Source organism: Emys orbicularis, chromosome 24 (genome assembly GCF_028017835.1).
Source record: "Emys orbicularis isolate rEmyOrb1 chromosome 24, rEmyOrb1.hap1, whole genome shotgun sequence".
NCBI classification, from domain to species: domain Eukaryota; kingdom Metazoa; phylum Chordata; order Testudines; family Emydidae; genus Emys; species Emys orbicularis.
In genome coordinates this window covers 16623272-16647229 of record NC_088706.1, presented here as the reverse complement: position 1 = coordinate 16647229, position 23958 = coordinate 16623272, and the positions used below count along the sequence as shown (strand labels likewise).

At 41.8% G+C, this 23958-nt stretch overlaps 1 protein-coding gene across 1 annotated transcript in view; it reads right to left on the bottom strand.

The window, feature by feature from the left end:
- Positions 1 to 4717: 4717 nt before the first annotated feature.
- Positions 4718 to 23958, bottom strand: part of MED26 (mediator complex subunit 26) — a 52015-nt gene continuing 32774 nt past the window's right edge. Inside the window, exons 2-3 of the mRNA XM_065422404.1 lie at positions 8652 to 8726; positions 4718 to 7414 (exon numbers count right to left, since the gene is read on the bottom strand). Coding sequence (XP_065278476.1) covers positions 5723 to 7414; positions 8652 to 8726 — 1767 coding nt within the window. The 3' untranslated portion in view covers positions 4718 to 5722. The remainder of the gene's footprint in view (positions 7415 to 8651; positions 8727 to 23958) is intronic.

Genomic DNA, 23958 nt, shown 5'->3' with positions numbered 1-23958 from the left:
CAGCTCCTGAGGTAGTCATCACCTCTCGACCAGCAGCCTCTCTCACATGTAGACACACGAGAGCAGCAGAACCATCCAGGCATGCAGCAACTACAACAATTATTCTCTGACCACCCTTTTCTTCTCTAACAATTCAAACATGGCTACTGCAACTTAAAAACTCCTCTGTAGTTCTGAAAGATCCCGTTAAACCAGCTGTCAAGTCATCATGAGCACACACCAGCTGTAAAATAATAAAGGGCTAGAGAGGATAGTGGTACAATTTCAGAAGAGGGACGTGACTTAACAGATTCCAGCTTCTCCATAGTATTAACTTAGGTAGAACTTCCACATACCTAACTTGCTCATGAATTGTGACAGGAATATTAAACTCAGAAGCAGTCTACATTAGCAAGTGTTTGATGGATTGGTTAGTCAGGGTCAGTGCAGTTCTATAGGTGGTCATAGGAGGCAGCTTGCCTCCATTTAATAATAGTGACAGAGCTTTTTTGCATTATTTTTGTGAATGACCTAAAAAACAGCTGCTAATAACCATACACTGGAGATGTGCTCTCTACTGTCTAATGCATATCATTAATAAAGATCAGGAAGACTCAGAAAAGCATTTATCCAAGAGGCAGATCTGACCAAATCCCACTCTTTACTCTAAACTGCCCTATCTCTGCAACGGAGCATGCCTGTCCTTGGAGCAAGGTACACATGTATATTTTGCCACTTGGCAATGGTCACATTGTGGGATGTAGAGATTACTGTCTATGATGCAGTCTACCAGTGCTATTGTTTCTCTGTACGCCCCTCTGCTTCCAGCCAGATGTTAGGTTCTAAACTCTTTAGAGGGAAGGAGTTGTGTTTTTGTTCTGTGTACAGGACCTAGTATATGACTAGAGCTCCTAGATACTAGCAGATAAAACCAATAGTGTGGGGGGCAGGGAGCATAAAAGGCACTTTTTCCCTTAAGCTAGTATAGTTACAAAGAAAGCACTTCATTGAGGTAAAAGCACAAGAACTTGTTTACGTGAAGTAAAAAGGGTACAGAACAATAAAGCTGACTAGTTTTTTTTTTTAGTTTTGTAATTTTTTTCTCATGGAATAGGTGGACAGGAGTCTTGGGACCTCCTCTGTATCTGAGGTGTAAGCTGTATGGGACTGAAGGCCTGAGTCCAGCACTCCCAGGACATCATTTTCTTGGTAACAGAATTTTTCCACTTGCAATCTGTGGTAAACAAATGAGGTATCCCTCTCCTTCAGGCTTCAGCTGTTCACAGAGTGAGGTGAGGGCAGCTCACTGTGTACACCACTGTTTCCTTCCCTGCAAACGGAAAAAAATCAGACCTCATTTCACATCTTGTGATTTCTTGTCAAACTCCTACATTTCCAAACATGTTTTTTAATGTGAGACACACCCACCTCCCTCTTCCCCTCTCACCAATTTTAAAATTCAGGGGAAAATAGCTAACTCTCCATCCCTCTACCCGACATTTAAATGAGTACTGAATTTAGTACTAGTGAAAGACATTACAACCCAGAGTCCTGGGAAATGAACTCCACAAAACAGCATAGGAAGCAGTTTCCTCGCTTACACAATTCATTCATGAACTGGAGGGGTCATCTGTAGGACAATACAGGTAACAGACTATTACTAATTCAGATAATTGGCCTTCCACCTATACTGTCAGTAAAGATCCCAACTGGGACACTTGTTTAAAAGTGTGCTAGAATAAGACCAACTAATTTTATAGTTAGCATCTCATGGGTGTTCACTCAAAATCCATGCACACCAGATTTGGACCAGGGAGCGAGAACAGCATAAAGATACTGTCAGTCCTCCATGCTAGCCACTCTTGAACATTAATTTTAATAAGTGCTTCAATAGTGCTTAAACTTATAGATAGGGATGGTTATAGATGTAATTGCTTTGAGACAAGGCATAATTACTTTCATGAAGGGATCCCCTCATAAGTGAAGGGAGAAACAGTTTTGTTTTGTTTTAAATTAGATTTGCAGTGACAGTGGTAGTCAGTGGCAAGATTAACACCTACTCAGGTGGGATAATGACATTCCTGAAAAGTTTGAGGTAGTAGCATTAGCAAGAGTAATTGTTATGTCTGGCTTTTTCCCTAAGTGCATTGAGCACAAAAGGAAAATACTAATAGCCTGCTGGGAACCTCCTCTCTAACCCGTCAGGTAACTGTTACAATGAAGCAGCAGACATCTTGTTAAGGCCACTGTTTCCATACAGTCGTCGTCCTAGAGATGGGAGTTCCTACTCTGTTACCATCAATACCGATAAAACTCCTCTTTGTGCTTGTTAAAAATCTACAACCATTTAAGGGAAATGATTACGTGATGCTGCTCAAACACTCAAAGTGTTTATAGTAAACTAAGGCTAATTAAACATAGAATGCGAGACACATTGAATGGTTCCCGGATAGGTAAATATAAATTGTTTGTACTGCTTATTTCTTCTATGCATCCTTTCAAAAATAAAGGAATTTAAGTAATATCTCAGCCCACCTAATATATAGGCACCCACACAGGAATGGGGCCATATCAGAACCTAGATTCTCATATGGGAGCCTTTCCATGCCACGGTGGAAGGAGATGTCTGTTCTACACTTGTTAGATTGTAAGTGTTAGGACAAGGACAGTGCATTTTGGAAAGCACCTAGAGAACAAGCAACTAGCTAAGAAACAGTCCATGCAAAAATATGAAAATACACAACAGGTAAACATGTACAAGGTAAACTTCATTTGAACTGGTTTACAAAATTGACAAGACCACCTTGTAAACATCTTCAACATTTGCTGGAGCTGATAGAACGTCACTGTTTACACTAATAGAACATGCTGAAATATAAATGTCTTTGAACTCATTTCTGACCTTGGATTACTTCCAACTTGGTTGACCACCTAGTGTAGAACCGTGAAAACTAGTCACACAAAAGAAATTTAAAAGCACACAGTAATCAGTGGAATGTCTGGTCAGTTTGTACTGCTGTGGGCAAGAGCTGGGTCTGATACCTTAGACTCCTGCCCTACAAAATGGATGAAATTAAGATCATCACAGTGGTTAGTCAGCATCTGGGCACTGTGGCAGGTTGCTTGCAAATGCTAGTGACAGTTTAGAGTATGATATTCCTCTATAGACCCCTGTAGTGCAGCCAGAATTTCAGAAGAAAGAGTAAACAGGAAAGAAAATCATGGCCAAAAATTATGAGGTGGATCAGAGCCCAACCATTCCCTCCTGAGAGTAGCCCTAAATTCAGAGGCCCCAGGATGGACAGGTTAATGACCAAGGTCTTTCAGGGAAAGGGGAAGAGAACAGACTCCCTTAGGTGCAGAAATATTTTTGTTTGTTTGGGGGGCGGGGGTGTTTTATAGTGTGTAAATTTTCTAAATAAATAAATGTCAAGCATTTTCCAGGATCATCTTTTCCACCCATCCCACCCTTCCAAGACACAAGGTGATACTACCTTCCCCAGCTCCAAACAGCTTGGGTAGTCTATCACTGCAGAAGGGTAAAAATGGAAGTAAACTGAAAATATACTTGGAAACATTTTTATGGTGGCTGGTTTTTCCAGCTGAGAAGCCTTTCTAATTCTGAAGTCCTAGAGAAAAGGGAACAACTAGGCACTGAGGAAAGATTTTGAAATACCCATATACAGCAGGTTTCAATATGTCACAAGCCAGGCAAATCACAGAAGCATTCAGTCTGAATGGGAAAGGTTAGATTTTTAAAAGCTTTTCTCATTGTATTCCATGGAACAAGCCAATGCTCACCTCGTGAGTAACATCCATTATAAAAAGTAGATTTTGTTTGAGAATTAAGAGCCTGATCCTGCTCTCACTAAAATCAGTGGGACTTTTACTAGGGACCTCAGTGGAAGCAGAATCCAGTCCTAATAGTGTATCTAATGTTACTGCAGTGGCAGTAATCCTGATTCTTTTTTTTTTTTTAAAGCAACAGCAGGACAGAAGCCCAATACCAGATACTGTAAAAGTAAATTGTTCCAATTGCTAATATATTAACAGGAGCTGCACGTGTTTTGCCTAAATTGAATATAAAAACATTACTGAATCAGGCTGTGATCAGAGGTGAAATACAGACATTTTACAATTATTATTACTACATACAAAAGTGGACTGAAGAGAAAGCTGAACAATTAGCTCAACTTGTGAGGTATAGTAACAATAACTTGGAGTCAAGTATCAGAGGGGTAGCCGTGTTAGTCTGAATTTGTAAAAAGCAACAGAGGGTCCTGTGGCACCTTTAAGACTAACAGAAGTATTGGGAGCATAAGCTTTCGTGGGTAAGAACCTCACTTCTTCAGATGCAAGACCTTGCAAGTGAGGTTCTTACCCACGAAAGCTTATGCTCCCAATACTTCTGTTAGTCTTAAAGGTGCCACAGGACCCTCTGTTGCTAATAACTTGGAGGACTCTCTCCGAACCAAGCACATTCTCCCTGGATTTAACCATAGTTAAAATTATCCAGTATATATTAGTAAATATTGCCAGCACACTTGGAAGACTAAGAAAAGCTAGACAGTACATCTTGTATGACTAACCACCTTTAACTGGTTTAGAAAGTGAACTAACAGGATGCAGGTTTAATCACACTGCTGGCAATATGTACTTAGCTTCAACTTGGCTTTTCTGAACTGACCAAACTTTGAAAGTAACCAGTTTAATTATAAATAATTCACAAACTTTTTTGTGCAAATTTTTTTATTTCCACATTTATATCACAATGTGTCCACTTAAAGGACCAAATAGCAAAGTTGCTCCCTTCTGCATCCCAAGAACACAGAAGTCTAGTTACTGTACATTCACTAAGGCTCTTTGTTTTTGCAAATTGCGTTTATGATGGATATCCATAAGGCAAACAATATCTAAAGGAATGGTAACAAGTATATTTCCAGCATATAAACAGGCTTCCTTTTTCCCCTCACAGAACAGTTACAAACTTGTAGCACCCTCATTACTTTTGGATTCTAGAAAAGGTGAATTTTTCTAGAAGTTTGCAGGAAGGGAAAAGGAGAAAAATGATTTGGCTGGTGGTGGAAGAAAAAATGTTTAAAAAAACCCCTAGTTTTTGCAGCATTTCTCAGAGACTGGATTTTAACTGAAACCAGACTAAAATATGTGGATGCCTATGGAATGTTGAGCTGAAGCCAGATCGCCAACCTGCAGTGCAACACCTGCTGTTTAAAACCCAATCTTTGCACCACATAAACTTGAAAAGAACACAATCATGTTCAGAGATCTGATGCAATCAAAACTAGATTTTTTGCACATTGTCTCGGACATCTCACTGCCAAATAAACTCAAATTAAATCAAATAAATAGATGCATATTTTGTTAAGGTAATTTCTACAATTTTATCTGTACCTGCCTGTAATAAGATTCCGGCATTCACAAAGTGCTGGAAATCATCTTCACTTCTTGGGGACTAACACTTTTTTATAGCTGGCTTGCTATAGAGTTTTGAACTCAATTTATCAACCTTCGTATGCCTTCCTTTGCAATTTTGTTAGTAAACTGGTAGCAGCATTTCACAAAAGGAGAATTTAAAGGAAAGAGCTGTAAACAACCAGCTCCTTCATACCCTCTGCTCGTTGGCCCTGTTTGTCCAGGCAGGAGGCTCTCTCCATGTTTAAGTGGCATAGTGTCTGCCATTTTTTCTAACTGCCGATGTGAGAGCATTTTAGCAAAACTGTACTCAGTCTAGGCAGACATAAGGCAAGATGTTCAATCTACCATCATCCCCATGTGGATCTAAAGATATGCACTGCGTCCAATTATACCAGTTACCCTGTGTATCATAACAGCCATTCACGCCTGGCCAGTGATGTTCACGTATTCTGTTGAGGTCATCGCTTGTGACCTCTCTTGTGACCCCAGGCAAGTCTGTGGGTTTGCTGTTAGGAGCTAGAACATGAGTCTTTCTAGCTTCTCTTCTAGTGCTTTCCTCCTGCTTTAAATATTCAGACATGAAGTAGTGAGCTCCTGGGGTTTGTACTCCTGATGAAGACAGCAAGCTACTTTGTCGGTTTAAATACGATTGAATTATTTCATTTCTGGATAACTCTTTCCAGTTCGTTTGTTCAAAAGGACTTTGCAGGTTGGGTTTTTGCTCCTGTTTGTCTGTTTCTGTCCTGTGCTGTTCAGCGACTGCAGGGATTTCTGCCTGCAAAGAATCTTTTTGTGTTAAAGGTTTTATCTGTCCTGTCATGGGATCAAACGTGAGCTTTCTTTCTTTTAATCTCACAGGTTTCACACCCCCTTCTACAACCTGCCCATCCAAATTGACTGTATGGTCTCTGGGTCTGTACCTTTTCTTCTTCTTACTATCTGAACCTGAAGCAGCATCATCACTGTCCATTTTTGAAGTGTCTGGTGAAAAGCCAACATGTGACGTCAGAGATTCCCCAGGGTGCAAGTTAGTTTTGCAGCTAGGAGATGTGTGCTGAAGTGTCCCTGCTGTGTGCCTGTACTGGCTTTCAGAAGATGCCTGCTCCTGCCAATGTTGAGATACCTCAGTTCCTGATTGCTGAGAAACCTCCAGTCTTTTTGCTGGCATTGGAGGTGTTGATGGTTGCATCAAGGAAGGGGGTGGTGGTGATGGCACCTGTGCACTATCTAAGAACTGGGACCTTTGAGATGGACTAGGTATTGAACCCTTTGGTGAGTATGTGATATGCTGTTGAGCAAATGTGTCATGCCTAATATTCCCAGGATTAAACGAGGAACAGCGGGGACTCTTAGGTTGGTGCTGGCCTGTGGTTTCTTCCAATTTATCATGCTGCTGAAGCACTGCAGTCTTTAATAATGAGGAAGTGCTTGAAGGTTTTACAAGTCCTGGAGAACTGGTGTGAGGTTTTACAGCATTTACTGGGATCTTAATGTGTTTGTCGTTTTCACTATGTTCTGTCCTGCTGCTTTCAGGCCCTGTTTGCAGGTTTACATCTACAGGACTGGGGAAACTTTCAGGGCTCCCCGCAATCCCGTTAGTTGGTGGTGGAGAAGAGTTTTGTAATACTTCATGACTACCTTTGGAAACTTTAGAAGGAGGGGGGCCCTGATGCCCATCCCTATGTTCGCCTTTCCTTTTCCGATTTCCCAGTTTTTCTGTTTTCGGGGAGTTTAGCTTTTGGATATCATTCCTGCTTTTCAATTCATTGATGGGCTTTGATCCAGTTACTACAGCAGGTGGCACTTCTGGTTTACAGTTGTGTGCACCACCGTTTGCTGATCCAGGTGGATTCGGCAATCCTCTTGGAACGGATTCATTCTGGGTTACAGGTTCTATCAGTTTTTGCCAATTCCGTAGCAATTTCTTGGCACGTTTGGCAAGTTCCTCGTTGGACGTCTTCTTTCTTACATCATTGATGAGTTTCCCTAATCTTGTTTCCTATAAAAAGTGAGAAGAGTTGTTTTACAAAAAATTAATTCTGAAAACATAGAACGTAAGTCAAATCATAAGATGCATTTTCACTTGTCAATGCATACCGTTCTGCCAAATACCACACCAAAAATTCACAAAGAATGTAGGAGCTAAATAATATTAATCCATTAGTCTTTTGGAAGGGATTGATTCAGCTGACCCCATGCTCCACCATTCAGGGAACCTACTGAAGTTTGATTATTCCTCTCTTCTCTTTCTCCACCGGCTGAAGTGCCATGGGAGCCATCTGGGGAGTGTGGTGGGGAAGGAGTCCCTCACTCAATATGAACCTCTTGCAGGTGACCAAGGAGCATGCTCAAGTTCTGGGGAAAGATGTGCGCAACCCCCAAACAGACAAGGTGTGTGTTCACCACCACAGGCATGTAGAAAGAGGGACAAGAAATCACAGACCCTTAGAGCTGATCATCACTCTTGGCTTATTGTCACATCCTACTCCACCCTCCAGAGTCAGATGGAATTTTCCCCAAGTGCTGGGGGAAGGATTTATGGGGCCAATTTAAATAAAGTTCCCGGGGTGCCTAAACATGGAAGTCGTAATCTGGTTGTTCCCTCAGTAAGCCCTTTTGTATAACCAAATCTCACAGCCTTTGGCATAAGAATGCTTCAGAGTGAAAAGTGAATTGAACAATAAACCCAATGTGTATGCGTCAGTGTTCTCTAGCTATACAGTATTCTCATAGGGGGAACTAACCTCACAGCCAATCAGGGATTGGCACGGAATTGGGCATATTTCAAACTAATGTTATGGCTCTATAAAGTGATGTTATTCATGGTAGGTTATTAAAGAGAATTAGAATTTGAGCAAGAGAATAAGAAAGTGACCAGTCATAAGACACGGAAGTGATGCTGGCTGAATCAGACAAGGAATTAATCAGTGGCAAGTAGGGACTGTTCTGGTCCCTTATGTGAACAGAAATTGGATTGCATCGTACACCAATATAGTTACTCCTTTGCTGGTATATGATTCCAGAAAGACAACTCATTCCATCATGTACCTGAGGTGCCAGAGGAAGCAGTGGGGGACCAATTACTATATCTTTGCCTTAAATTTGTAATCTTTGTGGTTTATTTATGTTTTTGTGAAAGAGCTGGAATACATTAAAGGGAATTCAAAAGACATTGTACAGAAGCAATCTGTTTTCATATATAAGCATGTGTGGATTTTACATGTAAGGAGACATACCTCAAGTGCCTCTTTGGTTATGGGGTATTTCTCCAAGCTGGAGATCACTTCCAGCACTGCCACCATGTTATGGATCTGCAACAAGGAAGAGAAAGTCATTTAAATTTTCATATATACATTTTAGTTCTCAAATAATGCCACATTTAAAACATGTTATGTTGTATAATTACAAGAAGAACTGAGCCCAAAATTGCCACCACATCTCCTGGCTTTAGGGAGCTGCCTGTCTGCAATAAGAGGGAAAGGGACACTCCTACAGCCTACTTGGAAATTGAAGGAGTTGTTACAATCTTGCTCTTACACAAAGCTAAATTCAACACACACTGTCAGAGCACATTGCCAGCTGCAGTGCTTGATTTTAAGTGAATACCCATGATAGTACATACCTATTTTCATTCATAAAGATGTGAACAGTTTAAGCGCAAGGTACATTCACTATACGTTAAAATAAGGTGAGATTGGCAAGTATAAAGAGAAAACCACCCAGTTTCCACTCCTCCAGGTAAAATCCTGAATGAGCAGACTTGTGCTGTGTCCCAAGTGTCAGACTAATTCTGTCAGATCAACAAGGAAAGCAAATTCCAGAGCACAAGACAGAGAATGCCCATCAGTGCCCAAAGCACATCAGTGCCCAGAGTTCAAATCTAGGGTCTGTTAGCTAGGATGACCACACTGGTCAACTGTCAGCATAGTACTATGGGAAAGAACCCAGGATCCAAACCACAGACAGCTTATTAGGGTTACATAATATTGTGTATATTCAACAGTGGTGGCATAGATTAAATGTTAAATTAAAATATTTAATCTTGTTCAGTCTATTAATGTACTGTACTTTTGAGAATCACTCAAATTGCTCACATGATGGCACGTAACAAATGCTCACATACTGGACTGGCCCAATATTTTATAGCATTCTTGAAAAAAGTCTGCTGTAAAGCCAGATTGGTGAAAGCTATGTTCTTGATCGACAAATACAGTACCACCATATGCAATAGGGGTTAAACCCTGACATTCATATCTGTCCCTGTATCCCAAACTCAGTGAAAATGAAAATTTTACAATACTTTTTCTCCCCCACGAAGCCATAGCTTTAAGGGTTTCATGAAAACATGGGGCTTAACCTGCAGTTGAGCATTACTACTACTGAAGTGTTATGCAGTGTGTTTAGTGCTGTAAGAGACAGGAAGAGAGAAAATCCCTGCTCCAACAAACTTACAACATAAACAGAGAAAACAAGACAAAGGCAGGAGATGCCCCAGAGGATTGTTCAGTCTGTGCTCAGATAGGTGGCTTACCATGTAAAGGAATCTGCTCCATCAAAGGCTATCATCACAGGCATTCTGCCTACAGTTTACGACACAGAAAAACTAGAAGCTGACAAAGAGTTCCAGTTTGAAATCAGAGTCTTGTGCAGAGAACAACAACAACAGAACCAATATAAATGGTTTTCATGGAGCCGCAACGCATGTCTAACCTGAATTGTGGGATTAATGATCAGGGCCAATCTTAAATACAGGCCTGATCCAGAATCAGCCGTAGTTCATGGAGTCTGTTGATTCCAGTGGAGTCTATCCAGCACAAGCTGAGCAAGCAACCACTTTAGATCCTCCATCCCATTATACCAGTACATCTCAGGGGTGGTCCCCATCTACCTCTTCATCAATAGGGCTGGGGGGGGGGGGGGGGGAGAGAAGGGTGCTGAGGAGTCTGCTTGATGCTAGGACGCCCCCAACAGCATCCTTGACTGAACAGAAGATGAAGGGAACTCTGCCTTATTTCCTCTCCCTTCCAGAAACACGGGATTCCATAAATTGTAATGCTGGCCCTGTCAACGATAGATGTTTCAGATAAAGCCAGCCAAGTCCAAAGTACTGTTACTTTTCCTACACTCTAGACAAGAAACTCCCAAACCACAGCCCATTGAGCACATGCTGATATGGAGAGCGGTCTGGTCACATGGTGCTGCCTCTCCTTGCTGAGAAAGCCATAACAGCTGGGAGGAGAGGTAAAATGAAGAGCAAGAGTAGTCAATCTGCTTAACTCTTTCCAAGAAGAATACTCAACACAAGTAAAAATAAATATATACTTTCCTATCACTTTTCCTGTAAGGAATTAATGTTGCTGCCATAGGAATATTATGCAATTAAATGGGAATTAAGCTGAGACCCAAAAAATCTGAGCATTAAAGTGTTATTTATACTATGAAAGAGCTTGGGAACCGCTGGTTTGGAAAGACTTTTCTAACAGCAACAGTGAAAACATAATTTCAGAGTTACTTCTAAGCATCACGTCACTGAATGTGTTAGTTATACCAGAGATATACGTGGTTATACCTGTGTAAAACAGTAACTTCTCCGGTGTGCTTCCTGAATGAATTTTCATCAAACAATATTTTGAGAAAAATCTACGTAACAGTGACTCATTTTCACAGAGGGGTAGATCCTGAACAAAGTCTAAAAACCTCAACATAAACCATAGTAAAAGTTTAAAACCAGAAAGAGAAGCAAGAAACAGTATGCCCACTAGGTGTCCTCCAATTGTCACAGCGAGTAACACATCTCTGCTTTATGAGCTCTAAACTCAGTCTCAAACACTTGCTATTCTCAGCACCAATAATTCCAAAGCTATGCTACCTTACATATAGGGTAGCAAGGAATTATTCCACAAATTTATATCACATTAACACACTTGGTGCCATGTTTTCAAATGGGCCTCAGTGCAACCTTCATCTGTGCATATGCAGCTTTATGCATACACATCGCATCTGTACACAAAACAATTTGTGGACACACTTAGCGTAAGTGAGATTGAAATGCTCAGGTGACAGTGTTCACAAACAAATGCACCACAAAACCAATAATATACTTGAGATACGTCAATGATATTTTCATCCTCTGGACAGACTAAAACTTCCTCAGATTTCTACCACAACTTCAACAGCCACTACCCATCTATTAGACTCACTCGAGAACACTCGCACACTAGCATTAACTTCCTGGACACCATGATCAACTTCAACAATGGAACCTTACAGACAACTATACACAAGAAACCCACAGATGGACACACCTATCTTCACAGATCCAGTAACCATCCCAAACACACCAAGAAATCTGCTATATAGAGCCTTCACTTAGACACCATAGAATATGCTCTGAGGAGAAAGTCTGGGATACACACCTTAAACACACTTAAAACCGCCTTCGCCAAACAAGGACACTCCACCAGAGAAGATGATCACATCATGGAATAGGCCACCCAAGTGCCCGGAGAGAACCTGCTTCAATACAGAAATAAAAACCCCTCTGACCGCACATCCCTAAATGTCACCTACCACCCCACATTGGAACTCATACAGGGTAACAAACAAACCAAGAGGTTACTTACATGTAACTGGTGATTCTTTGAGATGTGTGGTCCCTATTCTGTATTCCATTGAGGGTTTATGCATGCACACCATGCTCCCGGAGTTGGAGAATTTGAAAGTAGTGTCTGTTGGTCCGAGCATGTGCCTTAGCTCACCTCATGCTTCCGCTCAAGGTGACAAAGGACAGGACAGATGACCACATCTCCAGTTCCTTCTCCACTGCAAATCAGACAGATCCATAGCAAAGGGGAAGGAGGGCAGGAAATGGAATACTCGTGGACTTTGAAATGGCAAAACCCACCACCTTCAAGATAGAAGGTAGTCCGGGAGAAGGGGGATCCCCACTGATTCCATTAAAACTCCCTTTTGTTGGGCCCAGGAAGTGAAGCATTTCCACTTAGCCTGGTAACAGTGTTTAGTGGATTCTTTCCTGCTGCTGGAGAGGATATTTTTCAGCTGTGCAAGACAGGCCCATTCTAAAGCTAATGCCCATCCAAGTACCATGCTCTGAGGTAGAGCACCTGTGGATTGGGATGTCTAATCTCACTGTTGAACTATGTCAGCAGGTTGGAGAAGGTAAGGATAAGATTTGGTGGACGGGTTAACATATGAAGGAGACTGGGAAACCAGATTTGTCTGGGCCATGACCATCACTCTCTCTCATCGGATCTTGTGGAGTACTCAAGGAGGAGCAGTAGAGGAGGAAAGAAATAGTTGATTTGGTTGGACCCTGAGAGTGGTGACAGAGACCTCCCCGGAGCGGTGTGTAGTGCATTTGAGGTTTATATGGGAGGCAAAGAGGTGTGTGGTCAGGAGAAGATATCTTGAACTACTGAATTGTGGAGTGCCCATTTCTGGTCAGTCACAAAATGTCTGCTAAGTGAATCAGTGAGCGCATTCTGTGTCCCTGGAAGGTAGGCTGCAGACAGGAGGCTCTGGTGAGTGGTGCACTAATTCCAGAGATTGACATGGTTTCATTACAGCTCAGAGTTCCAGGGTTTTGATGTGCATCCTGGATTCTCAAGACCACCATGTTCCCTGTGACATGTAATCGTCCACGTACTCATCCATGTGCACTCCCCAGCCTACGAGGGATGCATCGATGATTATCATCTTGTCTGAAGACGATGAAGGAAGGGAACCTCTCTGCATACATGATGTGGGTCTGTCCACCACTGAAAGTCCTCACCAGGGTACTGTCCACCTATCAGCATGAGGTCCATATGATGACATTTTGGCAAGTAAACCATCTGGAGCACATCTGGAGGCAGTAAAGGTGGAGTCGAGCAAAGGCGGTCACCTATGTACACTAAGCCATGTGGCCAAGGAAGGATAGGCAAGTCCTGGCTGGTACGTGAGCACTCCTTACTGCTGTGAAGATTTCTGGCATAAGACTTCATGAGCCACAGGATTAAGGGGTACGCTGAGTCTCCCAGGATCACTATGGGCATTTCCACACCCCCTATTGGAATCTTCTGGTCTGGAAAGAAAGTACCCGCTTGCAGCTTTCTATACAGGTCCGTGTTCCTGAAGATGCATGCGTCATGTACCTTCCCTGACCACCCCACGTTGATATCCGTGAAACGACCCCAGAGATTCACCAGTGCCTGGAGTACCATAGAGAAAAGAGCGTTACCTTTTCCGTAACTGTTCTTCGAAATATGTTGCTCATGTCCATTCCATATTAGGTGTGTGTGTTCCCCACATGCACTGGTGCCAGAAGTTTTTCCCCCAGCAGTATCCGTAGGGGGACCAGCTCTGGCCCCCTCTGGAATGGCGCCCACATGGCATGGTATAAGGGGCGCCGCTGGCTCCCCCCAGCCTCAGTTCCTTCTTGCCGGAAACTCCGACAGTGGGGAAAGGAGGGCGGGTTGTGGAATGGACATGAGCAACACATCTCAAAGAACACCAGTTATGGAAAAAGTAACTGTCTTGTCTTCTTTGAGTGCTTGTTCACGTCCATTCCATATTAGGTGACTCCAAAGCAGCACCCCTGGACTTGGGTAGGAGTTCACGGATGTGTAGATTGCAACACAGCTCTGCCGAACCCAACGTCGTCTCTGGCCTGTTGAGTGATGGAATAATGAGTGGTAAACATGTGAACAGAAGACTACATTGCAGCTCTACAGATGTCCTGGATAGGGATGTGTGCCAGGAAGACCACCGAAGATGCCTGCGCTCTGACAATCGGCAGCAGCGGAACCCCTGCCAGGTCGTAACAGGACCTTATGCATGAGGTAATCCAATTGGAAATCCTCTGCAATTGACCCTTCCTCTGCGGGTGACCCTTCATCCTATCCACTTCCGGAGTGAGTGCTGACTCCATTAGGAGCGCTCTTAGACGGATATCATGCTCCTTCTTCATTCTAGGTTTGAAGGACTTACAGAAATGGCACTTGTCACTTATGTGCCCTTCGCCTAAACAGCTGGTATGTGGATCGCTGAGGGGCACAGGCCATTTGCAGCGATCGCAGGGCTTAAAGCCTGGGAACCAGGGCACGCCCTGACACCCCAATGGGTCCCATTCGGAACTAATGGAGAATTTGAGAACTACTACTAAGGGTAACTAAGAAAACTACTAACTATGTATAACTATTTTACAGGATTTCAAAGTTCGCAAGAACAGAGAAGGAATCAATGCTAGCCGAAGCAGCAGACATTCCAGCACCGTCACTGACAGCAAGAAGGAACTGAGGGTGGGGCGAGCCGGCGGCGCCCCTTATACCGCGCCATGCGGGCGCCACTCCAGAAGGTGCCAGAGTCAGTCCCCTACGGATACTGCTGGGGGAAAAAACTTCCAGCACCAGTGCATGTGGTGACCACACACACCTAATGTGGAATGGACATAAGCGAGCACTCGAAGGAGTAGCCCTTTCTGTTGATCTACTCTGTCATAAGATGGGATATGCATGCCATTGCCCTGTTGCAGTTAGGGAATCCCATTGCAACAAAGCCATTCACTATTTCCTGCACATTGCCCAGAGTCACAGTCCTTCATAGCGGGAGGCAATTAATAGTCCTGCACACTTGCATCACCGCAACCCCCACTGTGGACTCCCAATTCCAAACGGATTTCGGTAGCATTCTGGAGTTGCAAGCTGCCATACAGCAATGGCCACTTGCTTTTCCACCATGATGGCAGCTCTCATTTGGTGTCCTTGCTCTGCACACAGTTCCAGGAAGGTGGCTTTGCGCATCCAAATGTTCTGCTGCCACTGCCTGTCATACATACATGCATCACGATGAGATCCCACCACTCAGTGCTTGTTTCCCGAGCCCAGTACTGACAGTCCACCATGTGCAGCTGTTCTGTCAATGCCAACATCAGTCCTGAATTGTTTCTTTCCACAGCACACAGCAGGACAGGTATCACGGACTCATTATCAGATTCACAGCTCATGAAAAAACACGGCTGATCCTGCAGTATGTTCATAACGCTCATCACAAAACTGGAGAGTAGCGAAGGATGCATGCTTTCAGGCAGAGATGGCGGGCGAACAGTTTACAGAGGCTGCTGAAAAATGGAACAAAATGTAGCTGGAAGCCCATGGAATGATGGAACAGCGAAAACTGCATCATGGGACAGTGAGCCTGCCCCCATGATGCACTGTAATCCATTTCCAGAACTCCAAGCAGTAGAAAGTGGCAAGTTGCACAGTGGGATAACTACCCACGGTGCACTGCTCTCTCTGTCAGTGCTAGAGCACCAACTGTGAACATGCTCCGCCGACACAAGGAGCGTTGTGGAAACACGCACAAGCAATATAATTAGAGTGGTTTATGATTGTTGACTTAACTCTGTCGTGTAGACATAGCCTAAGCATCATTAATCACTGCTCCAGCTCTTTGTTAGGTCCCAGCAATGCCTCAGCAGATATCTCGTACATATCTAGCCCTACTTTCCAATCAGGTCCGGTCTAACTGTGCAAAATTTTGAGTCTGCAGCTTCAGACACTTTGGCACCCAATTTTCCTCAGTGTTCCAGTGCCTGTCCCAGCTACAGTTTTGGTGTCTGTGTTTCACTTCAATGGGCTGCTGTTTCTTGATGCTCTGGCACCTGGATTGCTCTCAGTGCCCTGGTGCCCGAGATACAGCAGTTCAGCACCCACACAATTTTTTAGGCAGCCTTAAGGCTACTTGGTGCATTGGCACCTGCTCTACTATTTCAGCACCAGGTTTGTCAAGGTTCTTCTAAAATAAGATTAGTGCACTAGCTATTCCAAATCCACAATTCCAGGTCCCTGTTGACAGAATAATTCTGGGGAATTTCTAGACATCAAAATACACAAAGCATCTTTAGGCTTTGGAAAACTGGGTATCTTCCTTCCTAATAAGTTTTATCTGAAATGAGTCATATTGAGTAATTATGCTCAATGTGCCCTCCAGACCAACAATCTGAGTGACTGTTTTTACAATTACTGGTAATCCCCAAACATTACAAGTTTTAAGTGACTGTCAAACTGATGGAGAGAGAGGCCATACACCTGTTAAAAAGTTAATACAAGGAGTCTGATAATGCAGGTGTGTACATGAAGCTGGCATAAAAGAGCACTTAGGGAATATCCAGTAGCAACTCTTTTTAATTAGAAAAAAAACCCAAAGAAAAAAATCCCAAAGAAATAAACACAGGCTACTTCGGGGATTCCACATACACTCTCACCTCCAGTGTTCTGAGAGAATAAAAGAAACCCTATTACAAAAACCTCCTAGAACCCATCAAAATATGTAAAAAAGCACTCTTGGATATGAGGCACCATTGCCCCCAGCTCTATGCATGCCTTCCATATACTAAAGGCAGCAGGATGTGTTTCTTCTGCTTTGACCTACTTGAAAGCGTGTCTCTTCTGAAAGCACCCTTGGCCAGGTCCAACAGATTTTGTTTTTGTTAAGAACCATGAGAAAATTTCTTTCCACACCTTGTGGAACAACAGTTCACTGAGGACAACCACCATCTTATGGAACCTTTAATAAAACAATATTCACCTAATTCTAAGCTATAGTACGGAATGTGCAGCCTGCCTAGAAGTATCATCTCTACAGCAGGAAGTCCATCCTTTGATGGCAATGGCACATTAACACTGCATGACTTTTCACAATTAGAACATTGGTTTCAAAGGACTATATCAGACTGTAACATATCAAAGCATAAACCTTATAGCATATCAAAATTTTATACAATAAGATTTCCCCAGAAAATAAACATTGTAAGTAATGTCTAATGAGCACGTGGAGTACTAACTTTCACTTATGAGAACTCAGATTTGTTTCAAAATTCCACATGCACAATTAATTCACTCTGAAGTCTCCCCATTTGCCAAAATTTACATTAAAGCGAATCATGTTTCTATTAGTTGTAAAAACGAAATTAAAAATGTAGACATCAGAAATCCCAGTTTAGGAAGAAGTATTTAATTCTCAGTCTTAACAGGAACTAAATTCCAAGGCTTAATAAAATGTAAACAGTTGTTAAACCCCTGAACACAGGGCTATTACTAGAGACACCAAAACTCCACAGCTACCACCATGTGCTGCTGGCCTAAGAGTTCATATTAGTCTCCCATAGTTAAAAACTTGCTCAGATTGTTAGATGAAAAGGTTTTGCTAACTTCAGCCATATACATTGACATGCCATGAGAAACTGTTCTAGTTTGAAAAACAGCAGCCCAGATAAGTCTGCTGTTCAGAATGCTCTATTATTGTCTACATACTAGATAAGACAAAGTAAAATAAAATGAACTGGCAAGGGAGGAGTTTAGCAATCTGGGTCTCTGTAGAAACTGCAGGAGTATACAGTTGCATAATTCAGCTGCCTCAAGAACTTACAAGTGGTTTTATTGCCTATTTGCCTCAGTCTATGACTGCCACTTTCCCTCCCTGCCAAAACTCCTCCCATTTACATAGCCAGTTCTGTTAGCTCCTCTTCTGCAAAGCTAAAGAACATGCACTGCTTGTCCTCATCCTGTGCTTTGAAGTTTGATAGCCATGTGGATCATGCATACAAAAGTTTATTGGAAGAGGAGAACATCTGTGTTGAGCCACTTTCAACAACCCATTCAATACCAATCCATGGACTATGACAGAATGCAAATCCTATCTATTTATTCCATAATATCAGTCTCCGGCAATTAACCTCATTAATCACACTTCTGGATTTAGTATTGGTTTCTTAGGATCTCTTCCAAATTAAGCAACATCTCTTTCCATTCTAGCTTTAAACTAGAATATGACTGTTACTCAACCCTGTGGGACAAAACCTCAAGCAGCTCAGTTTCTCAATGGCTTTTTGTTGCTTTAAAAGTATTCTACTTTTATAAAGTAAGAGTCCAACTGAATCTTTAATTTAAGGATGGTCTTTAATATGGCAGTTATTCCACACACAAAAATCTATTGAATATTATTAAATTATGGTAACACCCAAAGGCCACAATCAGGATTGTGTTAGGTGCTGTACAAACAATCCCTCCCTCAGAGTTTACAATTTAATTATAGATTAGATGCAAATGTAAAACAATAAGAAGCAGGAAGAGTGGATAAAATTAACAAGATCTGGTTACACAGGCTGCCTGCTACATGCATAACTTGATCATTCCAAATCATTTTAACTTAAACCTTCACTATACATTTTAGGGGGGTTATTTGTTTTATTACACCAGCCCAAACTCCCTGGGTTCTTTTAAATCCACTCCTCCCCAAGTGACAACTGACTCACTACACGTTTTTACTGTTTTCTCTCTCTTTTACATAGATTATCCCCTGGTATCCCTGCCTAGCATCTCTCACATCTTCAGATAATGGCCCCTCTTCCTCTACACAAGTTCCAAGAAATGCACCTCCCCGTGTGGGACTGGGAGGCCACTTAAGCCCTGAGGATTTTCCCCACTTTCTGCTGCAGTCCAGAAGGTTGAGTCCTTGCAGGGGTCAGGCTCAAGAGATAAAATACATTCTGGAACATTACTGCTCTGAAGAGACTTTTCTAATCCTTAACACTGTCAGTTTTGACAAAAAAAACAGGGTATAAATATTCTCTCTCCAGAAGGAGAATCACAAGGGAAACAGAACCATTTTTCTTACCACTGTGTACAACAGTTGGATATTAACTACATCTTTATGGTAGAATAGTTTAAGTAACTGGATATCATGTATTTCTAAAATGCAAGAAGTTGATAAAATAATTTCCTTTTTAATTTGATGATTACACACCAAAATATACAAAAGATGCATGAACACAAAAATGCAATAACAGGAGGCAATATTTGAAGAAAATTCAGTTATTTCTTTTGAGCAGTAAAATGGCAACCTCAGCCCAATAGAATACAGAAACACAGTCCCTAATACAAACATCTGATTGTACATAGCATTGCATGTAAATAATAATTAGTCCTGCCTTGAGTGCACGGGGACTGAACTAGAACAGTGGCTCTCAACCTTTCCAGACTTCTATTCCCCTTTCAGGAGTCTCATTTTTCTTGCGTACCCTAAGTGAAGCGTACCTCACTTAACAACTACTTGTTTACGCAATCAGACATAAAAATACAAAAAGTGTCACAGCACAATATTACTGAAAAGTGCTTACTTTTTCGTTTTTACCATATAATTATAAAATAAATTGATTGGAATATTAATGTACTTACATTTCACTGTATGAAATTTTAGTTTGTGCTGACTTCACTAGTGCTTTTTATGTAGCCTGTTGTAAAACTAGGCAAATATCTAGATGAGTTGACATACACCCTGGAAGACCTCTGCGTAGCCGATTGAGAACCACTGAACTAGAAGACCTCTCAAGGTCCCTTCCAGTCCTATGATTCTATGTCAGGAAGCACTAACACAGTGCATGCACTTAAGTTGACCGTTCTCCCCCTACCCACCCAACAGACGGGAAACAATTGTAACAGAAACATATAATTTCAGTCATTTAAGTACAGCAGAAATCATGTTCCCACAAACAACGAGCAAACATGCTTAATTGGGACAGATGCCAGAGATGTTTTTCCATGACTAAGCCATGAGGACAAGCCTAGTCTGTCCAGGCAAAGCTAAGCACTGTCATTAAAAAAAATATTAAAACTAGAAGATGCATTTTAGTTTTAGAATATGATTAAAGGAATAAAGTAACTATACACCTGTATGTTTTCTTATGAGCCTCAGACAACTGGGACAAAGCCTAGTTGGCACATCACAGTCACAAAGTTGCCAATTAAGAGGCTCTCATTCTACTGAACTCTAGTAAGAGAAATTACTATGTTAAGGCCAATCAGCAATAAGGACTTTAAATTGGTGGCAAAATCTGCTGGTCTCAACTTTTGTTTAAGAACTTTTAGAGAGGGAATCTAATAGGGCAGGTTCCTTTATTCTAGTGCTGGTTTAGGTCTGGAGTACCTGAGCTCCAAAATTGCACTGAAACCATTTTGCCTCCCATGGCACAAACAGAATCTTTGACTTGCAGAGATATGAATAAAGCCATCTATTACTTTTAACAGAAAAAATGTGAATGCAACCAGAAGCCAGAATGTATTTGTAACTGGTTAATGTAATTGTTTGGGGATAAAGATATTGGATGAAGAGATGTAAGTATTATTAACATTCAATATTTAGTGTTGCAAGTCTCTTCCTCAAACAAGCAAAAAAATTTAGTCTGAGTGCTTTGAAGAGGACTGTACTAAAAGGAGGCTTACAGTTACACTTCAGAACATATTGGCTTTTCAGGAGTAGAACCCCAGTTTATTTCCACACATACACTCTAAATAATAAATTCCTTGTTGGCCCCTATCAGGATTGGTGATTTCCCTGGAAAAACTAGTTTAGGACAGGGTACTGGGTAAATACTGGCTTAAATCTGGTTTTAACTAGGAAACTGGGGAAAATAATTCCATCAGTGTCCAAGCATAGAACAAGTCTTCAAACTTGGATACATCCGTTCAAAACTGAGGAATAGGTTTGGTCTATCCACTAACTCAAAGTTGGTTTTCTGCTACAGAACGTTGCATGGCCGAACGGACCTGGACTGGTCATCTGCAGTTCTGCATGCTTCCGATTGCTTAATGCTTGAAGCCTATAACTCTGCATTACTCATGTTTTCATATAATCAAATGTTTTTGAATTTTGTTTATACAATATTGAAAACTGAACAAGTCATGACATGTATAACTTCCTCGAGAAAATACCAAACCAAAACATATACAGACATTCCAATAGTCAGTATTATTAAATATATTAGTATTATGTCCACTGCAGTTGTACTTAATATTTGTACAATCCTAAATTAATCTATATACTGTTATATATCCACAATTTGAATAACTAAAACTAAGTGTAATATGGTGTGAATTAATGAAGCAGTTTTTAAAATAGAAAATGCCTTAAACTGGGACTAACTAGTTTTTCCAGGGTGATAAAAATCATGATTTTACCTGGTAAAAACTACTACTGCTAAATACCATGCCATCCCTGGCCCCAGTACTAATACCTAGCATTTTTATGGCACTTTCCCATCCCTAGATCTCAACACAATTTTACAGAGATAAGTAAATAGCATCATCCATGTTTACAGATGGGGAAACTGAGGCAGAGGAAGTGACTTGTCCAAGGTCCCACAGCAAGTCAATGGATGTGTGAATAGAAACCAGGTATCTTGACTCCCAATCTGGTGTTCCATCCACTGGACAACACTGTCTAGACAGGTTTCCTATGCTAATGTTGTCTAAAAATGACCAGTGGCGATTACACTAATTGCTCATTCTTCATTTCCTCCTACTGTAGCTGCCATGTTTTTATCTGAAAGATGGCAGCATTCCATTGATCGGTAATAGAATTGTTGTGTACAACACCCAGATCCATGGGGATGAAGACATAAATGTCAGGGATTATTAGCAGCCTAACTTTGCAGGAATAACTGGATTTGAGGTCAATTACTAAAACTTGTCATTAGAATGATAGCAATGCTATTTACCTTCTTGATTTTGAGGTTTTAAAATTGTGTTCTGCACACAAACTCATTTGATCAAAGGGAACAGAATATTCACCCCCATTTATAGATGCTTTAGAGTTTCTACTGTGTGACAACATCAGATGCCACCCCGTGATGTTGTGCAACAGGAGAAAAATCTGAGCTAATTTTCATTTATACAAGAATCTGAAAAATGCAATAAAAAAGTATTAAGTAGAAAAAAAGCATTCCTATACAATACGTTTTAATATACTCACTAAAGAGAAAAGTAATATAGTAACTTAGTATTTGTGTAGCACTGTGAAATATGAAGCATTAAGTATCAAGACCATTTACAACAGGTTAGGAGGATTAACAATGCATACAATGAACGTGCAGAGTAAACTGGAATGTCACCTATAGCGCATACCAAATAGGTAAGTTAGCAAGTTGGCAACATGATTTTGGCATTTAAATCAGTTGCAAGGGCACTGATCTATTAACAATTCCCCTTTCCGCCCACTATCACGAAGTTGTCTAAAGATAGGGTATGCACAAGAAACTATTCATAGGAATAGAATGTCAGTAAGATGATCATGTACTACACTACTCAATTTATGAAGTTTTACTTCTTACAGGGTTTTTTTGGTTTGTTTTTCGGGGGGGAGGGGGGGGCCTCAATCTTGTGGTGGAGTTCAAATCATCAGTATAGAAAGATACCCTTAAAAAGCCTGAATCAGCTACTCCAATACCAACAGACAGGAAGTTGTAAAACTAAATAGTCAGCTTATTACTAGGGCCCTACCAAATTTAGGGTCCATTTTGGTTAATTTCACAGTCATAGGATTTTAAAAATCATAAATTTCATTATTTCATATATTTAAATCTGAAATTTCACGGTGTTGTCATTGTAGGGGTCCTGACCCAAAAGGGTGTTGGGGGGGGGGGGTTGCAAGGTTATTGTAGGGGGGGGTCTCAGTATTGCCACCCTTACTTCTGTGCCCCTGCTGGTGGCGGTGCTGCCTTCAGAGTTGGGTGGCTGCAGAGCAGCAGCTGCTGGCCAGGAGCCCAGCTCTGAACACCGCCAACAGCAGCGCAGAAGTAAGGATGGCAAGGTATGGTATTGCCACCCTTACTTCTGCGCTACTACTGGCAGGGTGCTGCCTTCAGAGCTGGGCACCTGGCCAGCAGCCACTGCACTCCAGCCACATAGCTCTGAAGGCAGCACAGAAGTAAAGGTGGCAATACCATGACCCCCCCTACAATAACCTTGCAACCCCCTGCAACCCTCTTTTGGGTCAGGACCTCCCATTTGAGAAATGCTGGTTTTCCCCATGAAATCTGTATAGTATAGGGTAAACGTACACAAAAGACCAGATTTCACGGTCTGTGACGCATTTTTCCCCGGACATGAATTTGGTAGGGCCCTACCTATTACCTTTGAATTGTGAGTTAATTTAAACATTAAGTTTGAAAGTTATCCACTAGTAGTATCTTCCACGGCTAAGTGTTTAATAAGAGGACAGGGACCTTCCATCCAACAGTAGTTTGGTGCACTACATGAAACGTATTGGGGAGCTCAGAGTTCCTAGTGGTGCAGGTGTCCACGGTGCATGACCACAACAACAAATGATACCTTTGTTTGTTCTGTCAGCAGAGGGTCGAAGGAACGAATAGGCACAGAAACTACTGTATTTATCCCTAGAATTAAACCCTACATGTTAAAATCACATGGAGGAGTAAGTTTGTACAGATTCTGTTTGTGCTCTGCCGCTCTATAGTGAGACATGGTAACATTCTCCAGAGTTGACATATATGGCACTGTAATGGGGTCGGCACCTGCCTCTCGCGAGCACTCTTTCTCTGGCTGATAGTGCCTGCAATCTCTCAGTTATTTTCAGCGGGGTGGCACCCACCTTTCACGAGCACCCACCTCTAGCTGAGAGATGTCTCGGCAGGTCTTCAGCGACTCAGTCCTCTGGCTGAGCCGCCTACACTGTCCCTATAGCCCTCCC